Source organism: Heterodontus francisci, chromosome 1 (genome assembly GCF_036365525.1).
Source record: "Heterodontus francisci isolate sHetFra1 chromosome 1, sHetFra1.hap1, whole genome shotgun sequence".
Lineage (NCBI taxonomy): Eukaryota > Metazoa > Chordata > Chondrichthyes > Heterodontiformes > Heterodontidae > Heterodontus > Heterodontus francisci.
In genome coordinates, this window is record NC_090371.1 from 97,339,269 (window position 1) to 97,357,838 (window position 18,570).

The window sequence follows — 18,570 nt, forward strand, 5'->3', positions numbered from 1 at the left end:
CTTCATAGTGGTCTGCATAGGTAGTTTTACTTGTGCAAAGGTCTGCAGAAATCATCAGCGGCATAATGGCATGTGCAGCTCAGCTGCCTGCTGATTTTGCTGTCAAATGACGATTGCTTTACTACTTTTGTTTGCTTCCCATTTCTCCTGATTTCATTCCTCTCTTGGCTGGTATACCGGATTCTCTGGTGTACACCAGGAATCACTGCTCATTTCTGCTGGACCCCTGGATCAACCAATGCTGGCTTATGACAGCATGCCTTAAAACCTACCTCTTTTACCAAACTTTTAATCACTGATGACACCAAATTATGGGTATAGTTAACTATGATGAGGTCATGATGGGCAGATACAGTTTACTGTAGAGAAACATGAAGCAATAGATTTTGGAAGTAAGGATAAAGAAAGGTAGTATCTCAAATGGAGCTGAGGAGCAAAAGGTTCTTGATGTGATGCACAGATCACTAATGTAGATTTGGCAATACTGTAAATTCCTTGGTTTTGTATCTAGAAGCAATTAATGCAAAAGGAAGGAGATAATATTGAACTTGTACAAGATATTAGTCAGACGGTCGTGGGAATATTGAGTAGTTTTGTTTGCCCCATTAGAGGAAGGATATAAAAGCAATGAAAAAGATGCAGCACAGGTTCCCACAAAAAGCAGGAGTACCTGCCATTGGGCACAGTGGTGCAGTGGTTAGCACCGCAGCCTCACAGCTCCAGCGACCCGGGTTCAATTCTGGGTACTGCCTGTGTGGAGTTTGCAAGTTCTCCCTGTATCTGCGTGGGTTTCCTCCGGGTGCTCCGGTTTCCTCCTACAGCCAAAAGACTTGCAGGTTGATAGGTAAATTGGCCATTATAAATTGCCCCTAGTATAGGTAGGTGGTAGGGGAATATAGGGACAGGTGAGGATGTGGTAGGAATATGGGATTAGTGTAGGATTGGTATAAATGGGTGGTTAATGGTCAGCACAGACTCGGTGGGCCCAAGGGCCTGTTTCAGTGCTGTATCTCTAAATGTAAATTGGTATTCAAATTAGGGAACATCCCTCAGAACACAAAGTCTTCCAGGAGATTCCTGCTGGGCATATTCAAATGCTTAAACCAGGATGTACCCCCATCATGGATTTTTGGTCCCTATTTACTCCTTAACACTGAACTGAGAGGAATTCTGCAAAATCTAGTCTGAGCTATTGCAAAGGGCTGAAAGGAGTTCTGACAATACCCACCACATAGCAGACACAGGATTGAAGGGAAAACATCAACTGGCTCAATCAAATTAAGCTTCACAATCATTGTGTAAAGGTCACAATCTCAAACTACGAATACTTGCAGCAGAACACCCAGATATATTTACCACTCAGCAAAGTTAACTGGCTGACTCATCCACGTGCCATTGAGAAACATTCATTATCGACCATAAAGTATCATACACACTGCAAGCCATGAAAGCAATACAGTGGCCCAGAATTTGAGGTTGTAATGATGGTGAAACTGTCAGCGCTCACCATCATTACTGTGTAAAACTGGCAGCAACTTCTGGTGTCTGCACATATGCAGTTAAATGTGGAAATCGGTAGTTGTTGCCAGTGATATGCTGCTCCTCCACAGGGTGTGCTGTCACAATCTTCACAGATGCAACCAACATAGAATCAGTGATTTGACATGAACTTCAACTTTTCAGCCTTTATTATCCCTGTCAATACCGTCGAAAATGTTAAGCTTTATTTAATGAAGTGTAACTAAGCTTTTAAATGGCACACTAAGTCATAACTGCCACTGAACAACCTCTCTGGCTCTGAGAAACTTATTTTAAGTGTGATGTGTCATTCCCTCCATTCCATGATGAAAATTCCATTATTTTTAAAATAATAAAAATACATTTTCATTTTATATTTTTAAAGTTTATGATATTTCAGCTTCTACCTTAATTTTCTTGTGTATATCCCAATTTTCATTTCAATTTCACTAAAATGATTAAACAGTGAATTATAATCTGTGCTTTCTACTTCTTGGCTTGCTGTCTGCAAGATTTCATCTATCTGATGAGCTGCTTGATGACATTACTGTTGTTGAACATGACAGATCTCCTATAGATGGTGCCAGATTGAAACTAACATCAAAATAGAGGAAACCTAACTCTTTGTGGGCAGTTTCCTTTGAGGTCAGTAAAATCTGAGTCAAATTGCTGTATAACCACAAAATAAAAAATTACATTAGTGTGCATAAAGGACTCCATTCTCCATTGTTGAGATGGCAGATTTTAATGCTGCTACTGAATGACTGTTTGGGTGTCTTAATCTACCAAGTCAGGCTAAGATAATATTTATTAAAATTTGCAGCATTCCTGCCCAGGCAATAGGTAAAGGCAGACTCATACCTAACAGCCAATATCCCAGACTCCTCCATCACCATCCCTTGGTATGTCCAGTCTCACCAGCAGGACAGACTGACCAGAGGTGGTAGCACAGGGGTATACATTTGGGAGGGAGTGGCCCTGGGAGACCTCAACATTGACATCAGACCGCATGAAGCCAGCAATAATCTGTTAAAGGCAGATCCATGTTTAACTAACTTGATTGAGTTTTTTGATGAGGTAACAGACAAGGTCAATGAGGGTAATGCGATTGAGATTGTGCACATGGACTTCCAAAAGGCATTTGATAAAATTCCACCTAATAGGCATGCCAGCATGGAATAAAAGGGACAGTGGCAGCATGGATACAAAGTAGGCTGAGTGACAGGAAACAGACAGTAGTGACAAATGGTTGTGTTTCAGACTGGAGGAAGGCATACTGTGGGGTTCCCCAGGGGGTGGTAGAGGACCACTACTTTTCTTGATATATATTAATGGCCTAGACTTGCGTGTACATGGCACAATTTCAAAATCTGCAGATGACACAAAACTTGTGAACTGTGAAGAGGATACTGTTAGACATCAAGAGGATGTAGCTGGTGGAACGGGCGGATATGTAGCAGATGAAATTTAATGTAGAGAAATGTGAAGTGATACATTTGATAGGAAGAATGAGGAGAGGTAATATAAAATAAAGGGTACAATTCCACAGGGGTTGCAGGAGCCAGAACCACCTCCGGGTGATGTGCACAAATCATTGAAGGTGGTAGGACAGGTTGAGAAAGTGGTTAAAAAGGCATATAGGATCCTGAGCTTTATAAATAGAGGCATAGAGTACAAAAGCAAGGAAGTTATGATGAACATTTATAAAATACTGGTTCGGCCTCAACTGGAGTAGTGTGCCCAATTCTGGGCATCACACTTTAGAAAGCCTGTGAAGGCTTTTGAGTGGGTGGAGAAAAGGTTTACCAGGATGGTTCCAGGGATAAAGGACTTCAGTTACGAGGACAGATTGGAGACGCTGGGGTTTTTCTCCATAGAAAGGGTTGAGAGGAAATTTGATAGAGGAGTTCAAAATTATGAAGGATCTAGACAGAGTAGATAAACTGTTCCCATTGCGCAAGGGTCAAGAACCAGAGAACACCAATTTAAGGCTAATGGCAAAAGAAGGAATGATGGAATGAGGAATTTTTTTTTTTTACACGGTGCATGGTTAGGATCTGGAGTGCACAGCCTGAGGCAGATTCAATTAGGGCTTTCTAAAGGGAATTGGATAAACACCTGAAGAGAAACAGTTGCAGGGCTACGGGGAAAGTGCAGGGGAGTGGGGCTAGCTAAATTGCTCTTGCAGAGAACTGGCATGGACACAGTGGGCCGAATAGCCTCCTTCTGTGCTGCAACCATCCTATGAATCTATTCTATGATTCTGTGAAGTCTCACAGCATCAGGTCAAACATGGGCAAGGAAAACTCCTGCTGATTACCATCTACCTCACTCCCTCATCTTATGAAATCAGTACTCTTCCACATTAAAGACCACTTGTAAGAGGTGCTATGGGTAGCAAGGTCACAGAATGTACTCTGGCTGGGGGACGACAATGTGGCTTGGTAGAACCACTACTGATCGAGCTGGCTGAGTCCTGAAGAACATATCTACCCGACTGGGCTTTTGGCAGGTGGCGAGAGGACCAACATGAGGGAAAAACCTACTTGACCTCATCCTCACCAACCTATCTGTCGCAGATGCAACTGTTCATAAGAGTATTGGTAGGAGTGACCACCGCACAGTCTTTGTGGAGACAAAGTTCCACCTTCACACTGAGAATACCCTCCATATGTTGTGCGGCACTGTTCGATTTAAATCAAATCTCGCAGCTCAAAACTGGGATAAAAACAAGAAATGCTGGAAATACTCAGCAGGTCTGGCAGCATCTGTGGAGAGAGAAGCAGTTAACGTTTCGGGTCAGTGACCCTTCTTCGGAACTGGCAAATATTAGAAATGTCAAAGGTTGTTAGCAAGTAAAGCGGGGTTGGGGCAAGAGATAACAAAGGAGAAGGTGTAGTTTAGTTGCTTCATCAATGACCTTCCCTCCATCAGAAGGTCAGAAGTAGGGATAATTGCACAGTATTCAGTCGCATTCATAATTCAAGATAACGAAGTAGTCCGTGCCTGCATGCAGCAAACTCTGGACAGCATTCAGCCTTGGGCTGAGAAGTGGTATTTAATATTTATGCAACGCAAGTGCCAGGCGATAACCATCTCCACAAGAGAGAATCTAGCTATCTCCCCATGACATTTAATAGCATTAGCATTGCTGTAACCCTCAACATCATCCTGAGGAGTTATCATTGAGCAGAAACTTAACTGGACCTGCCACTGAGGGGCAATTAGGGATGGACAATAAATACAGGCCCTACCAGCAATGCCCACATCTGTGTACTAATAAAACAAGATGTATTTACCATTAAGTAACAGTTTGAGTTGTTGTAATGCCCACAAGGCAAAATATTACTTTCAAGGTCATTTAATTCTGTTAGCATACAGACAGTATTACCGTTATAAGGCAGATATCATGTTTATTGCAGATATAGAAACTTGTACAGACGATGCTGTAATCATTTAAGACTATCCTCCACAAATGCATCTTTGTTCAGACCTTATCAGACAGATGATAGGGTTCATTTTATGATGTATGAAAGCTAGAGGTGATGAATATATATAAACTACAACAATATTTAAAGGGGCATTGTCAGCTAACTAAACAAAATAATATGCAATTTTCAAAAAGAAAATCACACTGTCACAAAAAAGGAATGATTAGTATGAAGCATAATTCTCATAGTCTCTTACTGAAAATCTAAGTAGATCTGTTATAAAGTTGTGGTGTCATATTTCAGTGCATCATAGGATGCATGAGAATGGGAGTAGGAAGCACAGTGGCGCAGTGGTTAGCACTGCAGCCTCACAGCTCCAGCGACCCGGGTTCAATTCCGGGTACTGCCTGTGTGGAGTTTGCAAGTTCTCCCTGTGTCTGCGTGGGTTTCCTCCGGGTGCTCCGGTTTCCTCCCACATGCCAAAGACTTGCAGGTTGATAGGTAAATTGGCCATTATAAATTACCCCTAGGATAAGTAGGTGGTAGGAAAATATAGGGACTGGTGGGGATGTGGTAGGAATATGGAATTAGTATAGGATTAGTATAAATGGGTGGTTGATGGTCGGCACAGACTCGGTGGGCCGAAGGGCCTGTTTCAGTGCTGTATCTCTTTACAAAAAAACACAACGATCTAGACTTTCTGCTTCAGCAGAATTTCTGCCTGTCCAAAAAGCACCCCTGACTTTACCTTGAGGTAATTTAAATATTGGAGGCAGGCTCACCTTTTCCAGAATAGAGTCTTGACAATTGAGGCTTCATCTTGCTATGGCGAGCCTCCAGTGGTAGGGGACTAGGTAGCCACAATACTCCCTCCAATTATTTTGTTTAAAAATTAGTTTCCTCTCAGACCTGTGCAAGAGCACAAAAGTTGATTTAGAGCTCTGGAATGACTGCCGAGTTATGCTTTGCACGACTGTAAGGTGTCAAACTGATGCCTGCACTATATTTGAATCATTAATAATTTTGATTGCTGCTAATTACATGAATAATTAATTACGATTGCAGAGTTTAGGAAAACAGTGTAAAAAGCAGAGTTCAGAATTATATTTGAAGTTAATATTTGTAAATCCATTCTCCGAGTAGGTTTCACTTTTTCAATGCAACAAGTGCCCCAGTTTTCTGATATATGCAGAGAAAAATTACTTTCAACATTAGCCATAACCATTCCCAGCTAAGGTAACAGGAGGCAGATGCAGAATAGAGTTCCACTTGATCTATCTGAACAATGGACCTTAACCATAACTTCCAACAGCACCCTCTACTGCAGGAATGTAAATTTTCAGTTTCCTACCTCTGCCATCATGCCAGTTTTGTGCCATGGCTACTTTTCCAGATAAATTGTAGAGAGAACATCATCATTTATTTTGCTTAAATGAGTCAAGAGCAAACCAAAGATCTGAGTGGAGCTTGAATGTGACAAATTAGTTCAGCTAACAGAACGCACAATGCACTTATGCTGCACTGATTCTGTATTCATGAGATCTACATCCAGTTGTTATGTTGTGCCTGGGTTAGCTAAAATGAAATAAAAGCAAAATACTGCAGATACTGGAATTCTGAAATAAAAACAAAGTGCTGGAAACACTCAGCAGGTCTGGCAACATCTGTGGAGAGAGCAGCAGAGTTAATGGGCTGCATTTCAAGAGTCCGCTGCCGAAGCAGGTGGTCAGTCCGCAAGCACGGGCGCCACGTCACGGAGTCGCCATGATTTCAAACGCAGCGGCTCATTAGCATGCCTTCCTCCCACGATCACGTGGAAGAGGTGGGCGAGCCGTCGCAGGCAAAGGCGGCCAGCGCCAATGTGCAGGTGCAGCGCCACTTTTAAAGGGCTTACAGCCCTTAATGGACATTTAAAAATTAAAAGGCCAGGTAAGTTACATTGCAGCCAAACAACATGACATGATCTTTTCCCACACGCCACAATGGTATTTCCAGCCAGTTGTGCCCTTCAGTCCCCCTGAATGCGAAGTGAGAATTGGCCCTTTTCTCCCTCCAAAGGTTGGCAACTTGGCACTTTACCCCTTCCCATCACACCCCCCGTCCAATCCACATCATTTTAACCTCGCCCCCCTCTTCCTGCGCAGGGAAAAAATCCTCTTCCCACGGGTGTCGCGCTACGTTTCCCCAAAGAGGAATTTGAACGTGGGGCATTGTCGGCCATCCGAATTAAGATCGGTGCAGCGATGTCGGAGGTGACGGGACCCTTATTAATCTGGTATGTAAATTAGTTTACATATTGAAATGTGGGTCCCATTGCAGAGGGGCCTTCTGCCGTCAGGGATGTTGGCAGGCCTCCACCACACCAAACTTCATTGCGCCCCCCCCCTCCCCCGCCACCAACGATCCCAACGCCAGAAGGGGTTTATAATCCAGCCCAACTTTTCAGGTCATAAACCTGAAACGTTAACTCTGCTTTTCTCTCCACAGATACCGCCATACCTGCTGAGTATTTGTAGCACTTTGTGTTTTTATCTAAAATGAAGTGGGTTTGTGAATGGTGAAGTACGTTACTATCTTCAGTGGACCTTGTTGTAAAGTACTTATTACTTTATTCTTCTCTTGCTGTACCCTTTTTGTGGCTTTGATAAATTTTAATCTACAGATTCTAAAAAGTGCATGAGGGATTCTTGGAAACTCATTCGGATTTTTCTCAAGACTTGTGTGTCTTCGGTGATGGCATGGCATAGAGGAGCAGATATGTAGGCAAATCTCAGAGGTGTAAAAATAATAGCATAATAATAGTAGGGGATTTCAACTTACCTAATATCAATACAAAATAATCAAGAGTGCCAAGCCTGGTATACTCTCAGCAGTCCATGAACTGCTTTGCCTATGCTGGGATGAGGGAGCAGTATCACAGGACATGCACGATGCCAATATTATCACCCTCTAAAAGAACAAGGGTGACCGCAGTGACTGCAACAACTACTCTGGCATCTCCCTCCTCAGCATAGTGGGGAAAGTCTTTACTCGAGTCGTTTTAAACAGACTCCAGAAGCTGGCTGAGCGTGTCTACCCTGAGGCACAGCCTGGCTTTCGAGCAGAGAGATCCACCATTCACATGAGATTCTCCCTTCGCCAGCTACAGGAGAAATGCCACGAACAGATGCCCCTCTACGTTGTTTTCACAGATCTCACCAAAGCCTTTGACCTCATCAGCAGACGTGGTCTCTTCAGACTACTAGCAAATAGCGGATGTCCACCAAAGCTAAGTAACATCAAAGCTAACTAAGTATCATCACCTCATTCCATGACAATATGAAAGGCACATTTCAACATAACGGCTCCTCATCAGACCCCTTTCCTATCCTGAGTGGTGTGAAACAGGGCTGTGTTCTCGTACCTACACTGTTTGGGATCTTCTTCTCCCTGCTGCTCTCACATGCGCTCAAGTCTTCAGAAGAAGGAACTTTCCTCCACACAAGATCAGATGGCAGGTTGTTCAACCTTGCCTGTCTTAGAGCGAAGACCAAAGTATGGAAGGTCCTCATCAGGGAACTCCTCTCAGCTGACGATGCTGCATTAACATCCCACACAGAAGAGTGTCTGCAGGGACTCATCAACAGGATTGCGGCTTCCTGCAACGAATTTGGCCTAACCATCAGCCTCAAGAAAACGAACATCATGGGACAGGACATCAGAAATGCTCCATCCATCAATATCAGTGAGCACGCTCTGGCAGTGGTTCAAGAGTTCACCTACCTAGGCTCAACTATCACCAGTAACCTGTCTCTTGCTGCAGAAATAAACAAGCACATGGGAAAGGCGTCTGCTCCTATGTCCAGACTGGCCAAGAGGGTGTGGGAAAATGGGGCACTGACACAGAACACAAAAGTCCAAGTGCATCAAGCCTGTGTCCTCACTACCTTGCTCTACGGCAGCGAGGCCTGGACAATGTACGTCAGCCAAGAGCGACATGTCAACTCATTCCATCTTCACTGCCTTCGGAGAATCTTTGGCATCAGGTGGCAGGACTATATCTCCAACATGGAAGTCCTCGAGGCGGCCAACATCCCCAGCATATACACTCTACTGAGCCAGCAGCACATGAGATAGCTTGGCTATGTGAGCTGCATGGAAGATGGCAGGATTGCCAAGGATGCATTGTAAAGTGAGCCAGTCACTGGTATCAGACCCACCGGGCATCCATGTCTCCGCTTTAAAGACGTCTGCAAACGTGACATGAAGTCCTGTGACACTGATCACAAGTCGTGGGAGTCAGTTGCCAGTGATCGCGAGAGCTGGCGGACAGCCATAAAGGTGGGGCGAAAGAATGGTGAGTCAGAGGGACTTAGCAGTTGGCAGGAAAAATGACAGAAACACAAGGGGAGAGCCAACTGTGTAACAGCCCTGACAACTAATTTTATCTTCAGTGCCTGTGGAAGAGGCTAGAATTCTAGAACTCCAGAAGTGGCCTTTATAGTCGCTTCACAAATCACTGACCACCTCCAGGCGCTTACCCATTGTCTCTTGTGACAAGGAGGCCAAAGAAGAAGAACAAGATGATCAACTGGGATAGTCTTAATGCAAAACGCTTAAAGGGGGGCTGAATTCTTAAAATGCATACAGGAGAGCTTTTTGAGCCAGTACGTAGAAAGTCCTACAACAGAAGGGGCAGTACTAGACCTAATCCGAGTGAATGAAGCTGGACAAGTGGTAGAAGTGTCAGTGGGGGAGTATTTCAGGGATAGTGACCATAATTCTAAGATTTAAGGTAGTTATGGAAAAGGACAAAGATGGGCCGGAAAAAAAGGTACTGAATTGGGGGAAGGCCGATTTCAATCTGATAAAACAGGATCTGGCCAAAGTGGACTGGGAGCAGCTACTTGTCGGAAAGTCTACATCAGACCAGTGGGAATCAAAGAGGAAATAGTGAGGGTTCAGGAGCCAACATGCACCCGGAAAGGTGAAGGGTAGGACCAACAGGTTCAGGGAACCCTGGATGTCAAGGGATATAGAGGATTGGATCAGGAGAAAATGGAGGCTTATGGCAGATTCGGAGCACTGAAAACAGCAGAGGCACCAGAGAAGTAAAGAAAGTGTAGAAGGGTACTTAAAAAAGTAATTAGGAGAGCAAAGACGGGACATGAAAAAACATTGGCGGACAAGATAAAGGAAAATCCTAAGGTGTTTTATAAGTATATTAAGGGCAAGAGGATAACCAGGGAAAGTGTAGGGCCCATTAGGGACCAAAGTGGAAATCTGTGTGGAGCCGGAGGACATAGGTGAGGTTTTAAATGATTACTTTTCATCTGTGTTCACTATGGAGAAGGACGATGTAGGTGTAGAGATCAGGGAGGGGAGGGGGATTGTGATATACTTGAACATATTGGCATTGAAAGGGAGAAAGTATTAGACGTTTTAGTGGGCTTAAAAGGTGGATAAATCCCCAGACCCAAATGAGATGTATCCCAGCTGTGAGGCAAGGGAGGAGATAGCAGGGGCTCTGACACAAATTTTCAGATCCCCTCTGGCCACGGGAGAGGTGCCAGAGGACTGGAGGACAGCGAATATGGTACCATTATTCAAGAAGGGTAGCAGGGATAGACCAGGTAATTATAGGCCGGTGAGTCTGACATCAGTGGTAGGGAAACTACTGGAAAAAATTCTGAGGGACAGGATTAATCTCCACTTGGTGAGGCAGGGATTAATCAAGGATAGTCAGCACGACTTTATCAGGGGGAGATCGTGTCCAACTAACTTGATTGAATTTTTTGAGGTGACTGGATGTGTAAATGAGGGTAAAGCAGTTGATGTAGTCTACATGGACTTCAGTAAGGCTTTTGATAAGGTCCCACATGCGAGATTGGTTAAGAAAGTAAGAGCCCACGGGCTCCAGGGCAATATGGCAAATTGGATCCAAAATTGGCTTAGTGGCAGGAGACAGAAGGTAATGGTCAAGGGTTGTTTTTGCGAGTGAAAGCCTCTTACCAATGGTGTACCACAGGGATCCGTGCTGGGACCCTTGCTGGTTGTAGTGAACATTAATGATTTAGAAGTGAATATAGGAGGTATGATCAGTAAGTTCGCAGATGACACAAAAATTGGTGGTGTCGTAAATAGTGAGGAGGGAAGCCTTACAGGACAATATAGATGGGCTGGTAAGATGGGCGGAGCAGTGGCAAATGGAATTTAATCCTGAGAAGTGTGAGGTGATGCATTTTGGGAGGACTAACAAGACAGGGAATATACAATGGATGGTAGGACCCTAGGAAGCACAGAAGGTCAGAGGGACCTTAGTGTACTTGTCCATAGATCACTGAAGGTAGCAGCACAGGTAGATAAGGTGGTTAGGAAGGCATATGGGATACGAATCAGGTATTTTGAGAATTTGTTCCCACTTAGACAAAGACAGTCAGTTGGTAACTTTTCACATTACTTTGAAGTTATGGGATATTTATTTTTGGGAGCTACTAAAGGGCAGTGGATGAAAGGTGCATTAATATAATTATTCTACAAACCTGTTTATTCACATTACAACTTATATCAGTTAATTTTTTCCGAACTCAACATAAATGCACAACTGTAATAAAACTTCTCACGTTCCATAGTGTTACTCTGCCACCTACTGTTTTGAAATTAACCTGCACCATTCATCATTACTGAGCTTTATGAGGGGTTTGGAATGCACTTAAAATAACACATTAGGAACAAGTGTAAACAAAACCATTGGAAAGTTCATTTCTAATTAGGCAAGTACATCTAATGGGTGTTTTTCAATATCAAACTACAAATAAAAATATAGGGAAGTTAACATGGTTATATTAGTAGTGCTCAATACATACATTAAAAACAATGTGTGGGGCAATATTCCAATGGCGTTGAATTGTGGTCCGCACTGAGGGTCATATTATGTAACTCAATCATCGTGCTATGACAACCTTCCACACTGACCCTCTAAACCTGCCTTCCTTAAACTCAGGAAAATAAATTTGAGTTCGGACCTCAGTGAAATAAAATGAAAATTCCAACATCCTCAAGTCTCCTGTGATCCTCCCTATAAAATGAAAAAGGCACCTTTCTCAGACAGGCCGATCCTAGACAATGACACTTGATTCAAATGGTGACTAAATACAGAAACGTCCTTGATAATACTTTGGATAAGTAATGGCTGTCAAATCTACCATTAGTAAAGGTAAGACCAGCAAATAATACCCCAGCAGTGCCCTCCTCACCCAGTGTTAGCATGCATAGATTTTGTGGTGTGCTCCACTTCGAATTTCCATGCAAAAATAGCACGTGACCTGTGCACAGGCAACTACTCCCATGAAACGTATTCTCAGCCTGGATAGCTCACAGGAAAGATTAAACGATCTTCAGTTTCAGATTGGCGTGGAGCTCGAGAAACAGCATTCCATACACTGCCCGTTTGGTTTTCACTTGCATCTCCTGTAACACCCCCGGGTTCATACTGGAGACAGCATTTATAAAGCGTTGAGAGTTCAATTTAACTTCAAAGTAACACTTCAACATAAGCCATACCCAGATAACTTCTGTACAAAAATATGTGACAGCAAGAAACCTCAGCAACCTTACAGTTTGCATAAGAGCATACAATAGCCTAATAGATACCAGTTATTATTTCCAATACATTGAGGTGATGCATTTTCCTGTATGTACATAACAGTGTCACCTAATTAGCTCTTCTCCCTATATTTTGCATATAAAGTAGAAAAGTATAAGCAAAAACCTAGTCTAGAAAATAATGAAATCCAGATGACCATAACCAAAATGGAGCCCTACTGTGCAGCTATTATATCTGATACTTGGTGTAGAATAAGAGGGGGAATAAATAATAATCCAAAAGGTGGTGCAGCTTTGAATAAACTCTACAACATTTTTACAATAACTTCTACAGAAATTTACCAACATTTATATCGGTTTTTGCTTTAGTTATGATTGCTGAGCTTTTCTTCATGGTTCTGCATCGCAGGAAAAGGGGAAGAGTTTTCCTTTTAATAACTGAAATTATCTCAGGATTATAAAGAAGTCAGTCGAGAGGAAGAAAGTTTACAGAATTAAACTATAAAGGCATTGTACAGTAAAAAAGTTCTTTTGTTCAACAGCAATTTCTAAAACACACTTATGCACAACTATTACGTGTTAATCAAAGTAGTGTGATATGACACCTCTTGCACGTACTCTCTATTTCCTTTTTTTCCCTAAATCTGTTTCTTATGCAGTCCAATGTTTGATCTTGGATTTATCGCGCTTTTGCCCAAAAGTCTGTTATGCAAAACTTTATTGATAATTTCTGAGTTTAAATGAATTGTCATAGGTAGATCCACATATCTGGAACATGCTCAAAACAAATACATTTGATGTAGGACATCACATTTCCTTCTAAATCAATGCTGGCTGTTTCTTGTTCTTACACAGTATTTCTCCAGATTAAATGTCATTATTTTAGCTGTCACATATAAACTAAGAGGCCTTGGTCAGTTTTGTTGTCCTTTTTAAATATAGTAATATTTATTTGCTTCCAGTCCTGTGGAATGTCATCAGTGCTTGCCAATTCTTCCATGGTTATTATACTATTCTATAAAGTCTTCATCTTTTTTTCTTCAGAACACTAGGATAAATGCCAGGACATGCATTAGTCTTCAGTTCCCCTAGTTTATCAAGTACCTCTATTATGCTATTTCAGTGGATGTGCAATAAAAACTGGAAAAGAAGCTAGTCATATCTTCTGTAGTGTTTTATCCTTTCTATTGAACCTATAGAAAATATTCAGTTAGAATTTCAACTATTTTATTTTCATAACGTCATGATAATTTCCTTTCTAACTGCTCGTTGACATCAGTAGAGGCTTTCCTGGAGTTTTTGATCAACTTTAGTAGTCAGAAAGAAATTTCAGTTTTGTCTTCAAAAATTGGTTTTTCATCTTCCTCAAAACATTATGTTGGAGAGAGTCAATGACAGGTTGTAAGCGCTATATTGGAAAAAGGTTTGTTGGACTAAATGGCATTTTATCACTCGGCATAAATTAGACGGAAATTACAGGACTTTGACAGTGTCCCTTGGTTTCCATTCTCAAGAAAACACCACTCATATGGCACTTTAATTTTCAACAGTATATGTACTGCATTATTGGCAGCTCTGTGCTGTGGACACAGTCTTTACAGACGGAACAGATTTTCATTCAGTAAGGCTGGTAGGCTTCATACTCGAGTTCCAGGAAGTGAAAAGCTAATGTCTTAACAGAATGAAACACTCCATCCTTCGCTGAGCCAGTTTTTAAAATTAATTTATAGGGAAGATAATTGGGAAAGATCTTGAGGAGCAAATTGGCAGGGAAATAACAGGGAAGTGCAAAAACTATTGTGATAATGGGGGGATTTTAAATTATAATATTGATTAGGATAGCAATAGTGTAAACGGCAGAGGGGGAAAGAGTTTCTGAAGTGTGTTCAGGAGAATTTTCTTGATCAATATGTTTCTGGCTCAACGAGGAAGGAGACATTGCTGGATCTGGTTCTGGGAAAGGAGGTGGGTCAAGTGGATCAACTATCAGTTAGGGAACATTTAGAAAACAGTTATCATAGTATCATAAGGTTTAGGTTAGTTATGGAATAGGACAAAGAGCAATCTAAAATAAAAATACTAGATTGGAGGAGGGCCAATTTCAGTAGGGTGACAACAGATCAGTCCCAGGTAAATTGAGATCAAAGAATGGCAGGCAAAACTGTAACAGAACAACAGGCTGTCTTTAAAGAGAATATTGTCTGAGGTACATTGCGACAAAGGGGAAAGGTAGGGCAAGTAAAGCCACAGCTCTCTGGATGACGATAGAGAGCGAGTAAAATGAAACAGAAAAAGAGTGCATATGACCGACGTCAGGTTGATAGTACAAGTGAGAACCAGGCTGAATATAGAAAGTTCAGAGGAGAGGTCAGAGGGAAAGTGAAAAAGGAAATCAGAAAGACAAAAAGAGTATGAGAAGTGAATGACAGCTAACATACATGGGAATCCAAACGTCTTCTGTAAGAATATATGTTAAAAAAGTAATGAGGAGTGGGGCCAATTAGGGATCTATGTAAAGAGGAAGGGTATGCCTGAGGTATTAAATAAGTACTTTGCATCAGTCTTTACCAAGGAATAAGATGCTGCCCAAGACATAGCGAAAAAGGAGGTAGTTGAAACACTGAAAATTGACAGAGATATTAGAAAGTCTGACTGTACATAAAGTTGATAAATCACCAGGACCAGATGGGAAGCATCGGAGGATGTTGAGCGAAGTAAGGGTGGAAATTGTGGAGGTACTGGCCATAATCTTCCAATCTTCCTTAGATATACAGGGGTGGTGCCAGGGGACTGGAAATCTGTAAATGCTATATCCTTGTTCAAACAAGAATACATCCAACAACTACAGGTGAGTCAGTTTAACCTCGGTAGTGGGAAAGTTTTTTTTTTAAAAGGGACGATAACCTGGGACAAAATTAACAGTCAAATGGACATGTGTGGATTAATTAGGGAAAGCCAATACAGATTTTTGAAAGGCAAATCACGTCTAACTTGGTGGTTTTTTGATGAGATAACAGACAGTTGATGATAATGTGGTTGAAATGATGTATAAGGGCTTTCAAAAAGCATCTGATAAAGTCCCACTTAATAGTCTTGCCAACCAAGTTGAGGTACATGAATAAAAGGGACAGTGGAAACATGGATACAAAGTTGGCTGAGTGATGGACGGCTGTTTTTCAGACGGGAGGAAGGTATGTGGTGGGGTTTCCCATGGAGTTGGATAAGCACCTGAAGAGAAAAAAGTTGCAGGGCTATGAGGAAAGGGTAGGGAATTGGAACTAGGTGAGTTGCTCATGCAAACAGCTAGCACAGACAGACATAATGGGCCAAATGACTGCCTTCTATGCTCAAACCATTCCATGATTCTATGATAAAAATCTAATCAGAACTCTTCAATCTGAATGTTGCTTATGGTTTAACATTTTTTTCTCTGGCAATGATTTAAAATGGGTCTACTATAACTTTATAGCCACTCCAGGCGCTGCTCCACACACCACTGACTACCTCCAGGCGCTTACCCATTGTCTCGCGAGATAAGGAGGCCAAAGAAGAAAGAAGACTAACTAATATTGCTAGAGACAGAACAGGATTAGCTTCAACCTACCTCAAGCCTTGCTGTACTTGACACAAGAATATTTAATGTTGACACCAGGCAACCAAGTAAAACGGTGTTACATCCTTTATCGTAATAAGTAAACCATTATTTTTTAATAAAAGGTACACTAAAGTGTTTGGATTGAAGCCTACGGACTTAGTAAATTAGTAATGAATAAGGTAACTAAAAGACCCAACAGATTCCCATTGGCAGCACAGTGCAAAATTTATTGGCATCAGGCATTGATTTTAAAATAACATTTAAAAAAAAAACCGCAATGCTCAATTTATCATTTAAACCAAGACTTTGAGGCTTTTTTTTGCCATCTGTACATAAATATACCATGGCATTAGGGAATTGTACTTCATTTCAGTCAGCGTGCTCAGTCTTGATCAGTTCCATAATGATCTGTATTATCTCATCATCTGAAATGAAAAATAGTGATCCTTTAACAAATGAACTTTTTTCAGTCATAGCCTTAACAAAATACATTTTTGAAATATATACAACAAATTAACTTCTAAAATCATATTTCTGAATATTGGCGAATTCTGGCTAATAGTTATCCTTCAATCAACACCGATAGATGATCTGATCATTTATTTAATTGCTGTTAATGGGAGTTTGCGGTACGCAAATTGGCTGCCACGTGTCCAATACAACAAAAGTGACAACACTTCAAAAGTTCTTAATTGGCTATAAAGCACTTCAGGACATTCGGAAGCCATGAAAGGGGCATATAAATGCAAGCCTTGCTTTTTGTTTAGCCTCACACATCTTTGCACGCACTTTCTGTAAACTTTCTAAAGACAATATCCAAGATCAACTTCTACAGATTATACGAAAAGTGCACTATACTGCTTTTTATGTAATTCATCTATTGTGAGGGAGCCATAACTTTACATCAGTCAGTGCATACAATTTTGCTTTTGCATATCGCCAGGCCAATATCATCACCCTCTATAAGAACAAGGGGGACCGTGGAATCTCCCTGCTCAGCACTATGGGGAAAGTCTTCGCTCCAGTCGTTTTAAACAGGCTCCAGAAGCTGGCTGAGCGTGTCTACCCTGAGGCACAGTGTGGCTTTCGAGCAGAGAGATGCACCATTGACAAGCTGTTCTCCCTTCGCCAGCTACAGGAGAAATGCCGCGAACAACAGATACCCCTCTACGTTGCTTTGATTGATCTCACCAAAGCCTTTGACCTCGTCAGCAGACGTGGTCTCTTCAGACTACTAGAAAAGACCAGATGGCCACCAAAGCTACTAAGTATCATCACCTCATTCCATGACAATATGAAAGGCGCAATTCAGCATAGCGGTGCCTCATCAAACCCCTTTCCTATCCTGAGTGGCGTGAAACAGGGCTGTGTTCTCGCACCTACACTGTTTGGGATCTTCTTCTCACTGCTGCTCTCACATGCGTTCAAGTCTTCAGAAGAAGGAATTTTCCTCCACACAAGATCAGGTTGTTCAACCTTGCCCATCTAAGAGCGAAGACCAAAGTATGGAAAGTCCTCATCAGGGAACTCCTCTTTGCTGACGATGCTGCATTAACATCTCACACTGAAGAGTGTCTGCAGAGACTCATCGCAGGATTGCGGCTGCCTGCAATGAATTTCGCCTAACCATCAGCCTCAAGAAAACGAACATCATGCGACAGTCGGTCAGAAATGCTCCATCCATCAATATCAGCGACCACGCTCTGGAAGTGGTTCAAGAGTTCACCTACCTAGGCTCAACTATCACCAGTAACCTGTCTCTCGATGCAGAAATCAACAAGCGCGTGGGAAAGGCTTCCACTGCTATGTCCAGACTGGCCAAGACAGTGTGGGAAAATGGGGCACTGACACAGAACACAAAAGTCCAAGTGTATCAAGCCTGTGTCCTCACTACCTTGCTCGACTGCAGCGAGGCCTGGACAACGTATGTCAGCCAAGAGCGACGTCTCAATTCATTCCATCTTCGCTGCCTCCGGAGAATACTTGGCACCAGGTGGCAGGACCGTATCTCCAACACAGAAGTCCTCGAGGCGGCCAACATCCTCAGCATATACACCCTACTGAGCCAGCGGCGCTTGAGATGGCTTGGCCATGTGAGCCGCATGGAAGATGGCAGGATCCCCAAGGACGCATTGTATAGCGAGCTCGTCACTGGTATCAGACCCACCGGCCGTCCATGTCTCCGCTTTAAAGACGTCTGCAAATGTGACATGAAGTCCTGTGACACGGATCACAAGTCGTGGGAGTCAGTTGCCAGTGATCGCCAAAGCTGGCGGGCAGCCATAAAGGCGGGGCTAAAGCGTGGCGAGTCGAAGAGCCTTAGCAGTTGGCAAGAAAAAAGACAGAAGCGCAAGAGGAGAGCCAACTGTGCAACAGCCCCGACAAACAATTTTATCTGCAGCACCTGTTGAACAGTCTGTCACTCTAGAATTGGCCTTTATA

At 42.4% G+C, this 18,570-nt stretch overlaps 1 protein-coding gene across 3 annotated transcripts in view; it reads right to left on the minus strand.

Moving 5' to 3' along the window:
• Positions 1-16,334: 16,334 nt before the first annotated feature.
• dhx29 (DEAH (Asp-Glu-Ala-His) box polypeptide 29) overlaps positions 16,335-18,570 on the minus strand; it is a 145,360-nt gene continuing 143,124 nt past the window's right edge. For all 3 annotated transcript variants that reach the window (XM_068032986.1, XM_068033017.1, XM_068033026.1), the window contains one exon: positions 16,335-16,553. In XM_068032986.1, coding sequence (XP_067889087.1) covers positions 16,498-16,553 — 56 coding nt within the window. In that variant the 3' untranslated portion in view covers positions 16,335-16,497. The remainder of the gene's footprint in view (positions 16,554-18,570) is intronic.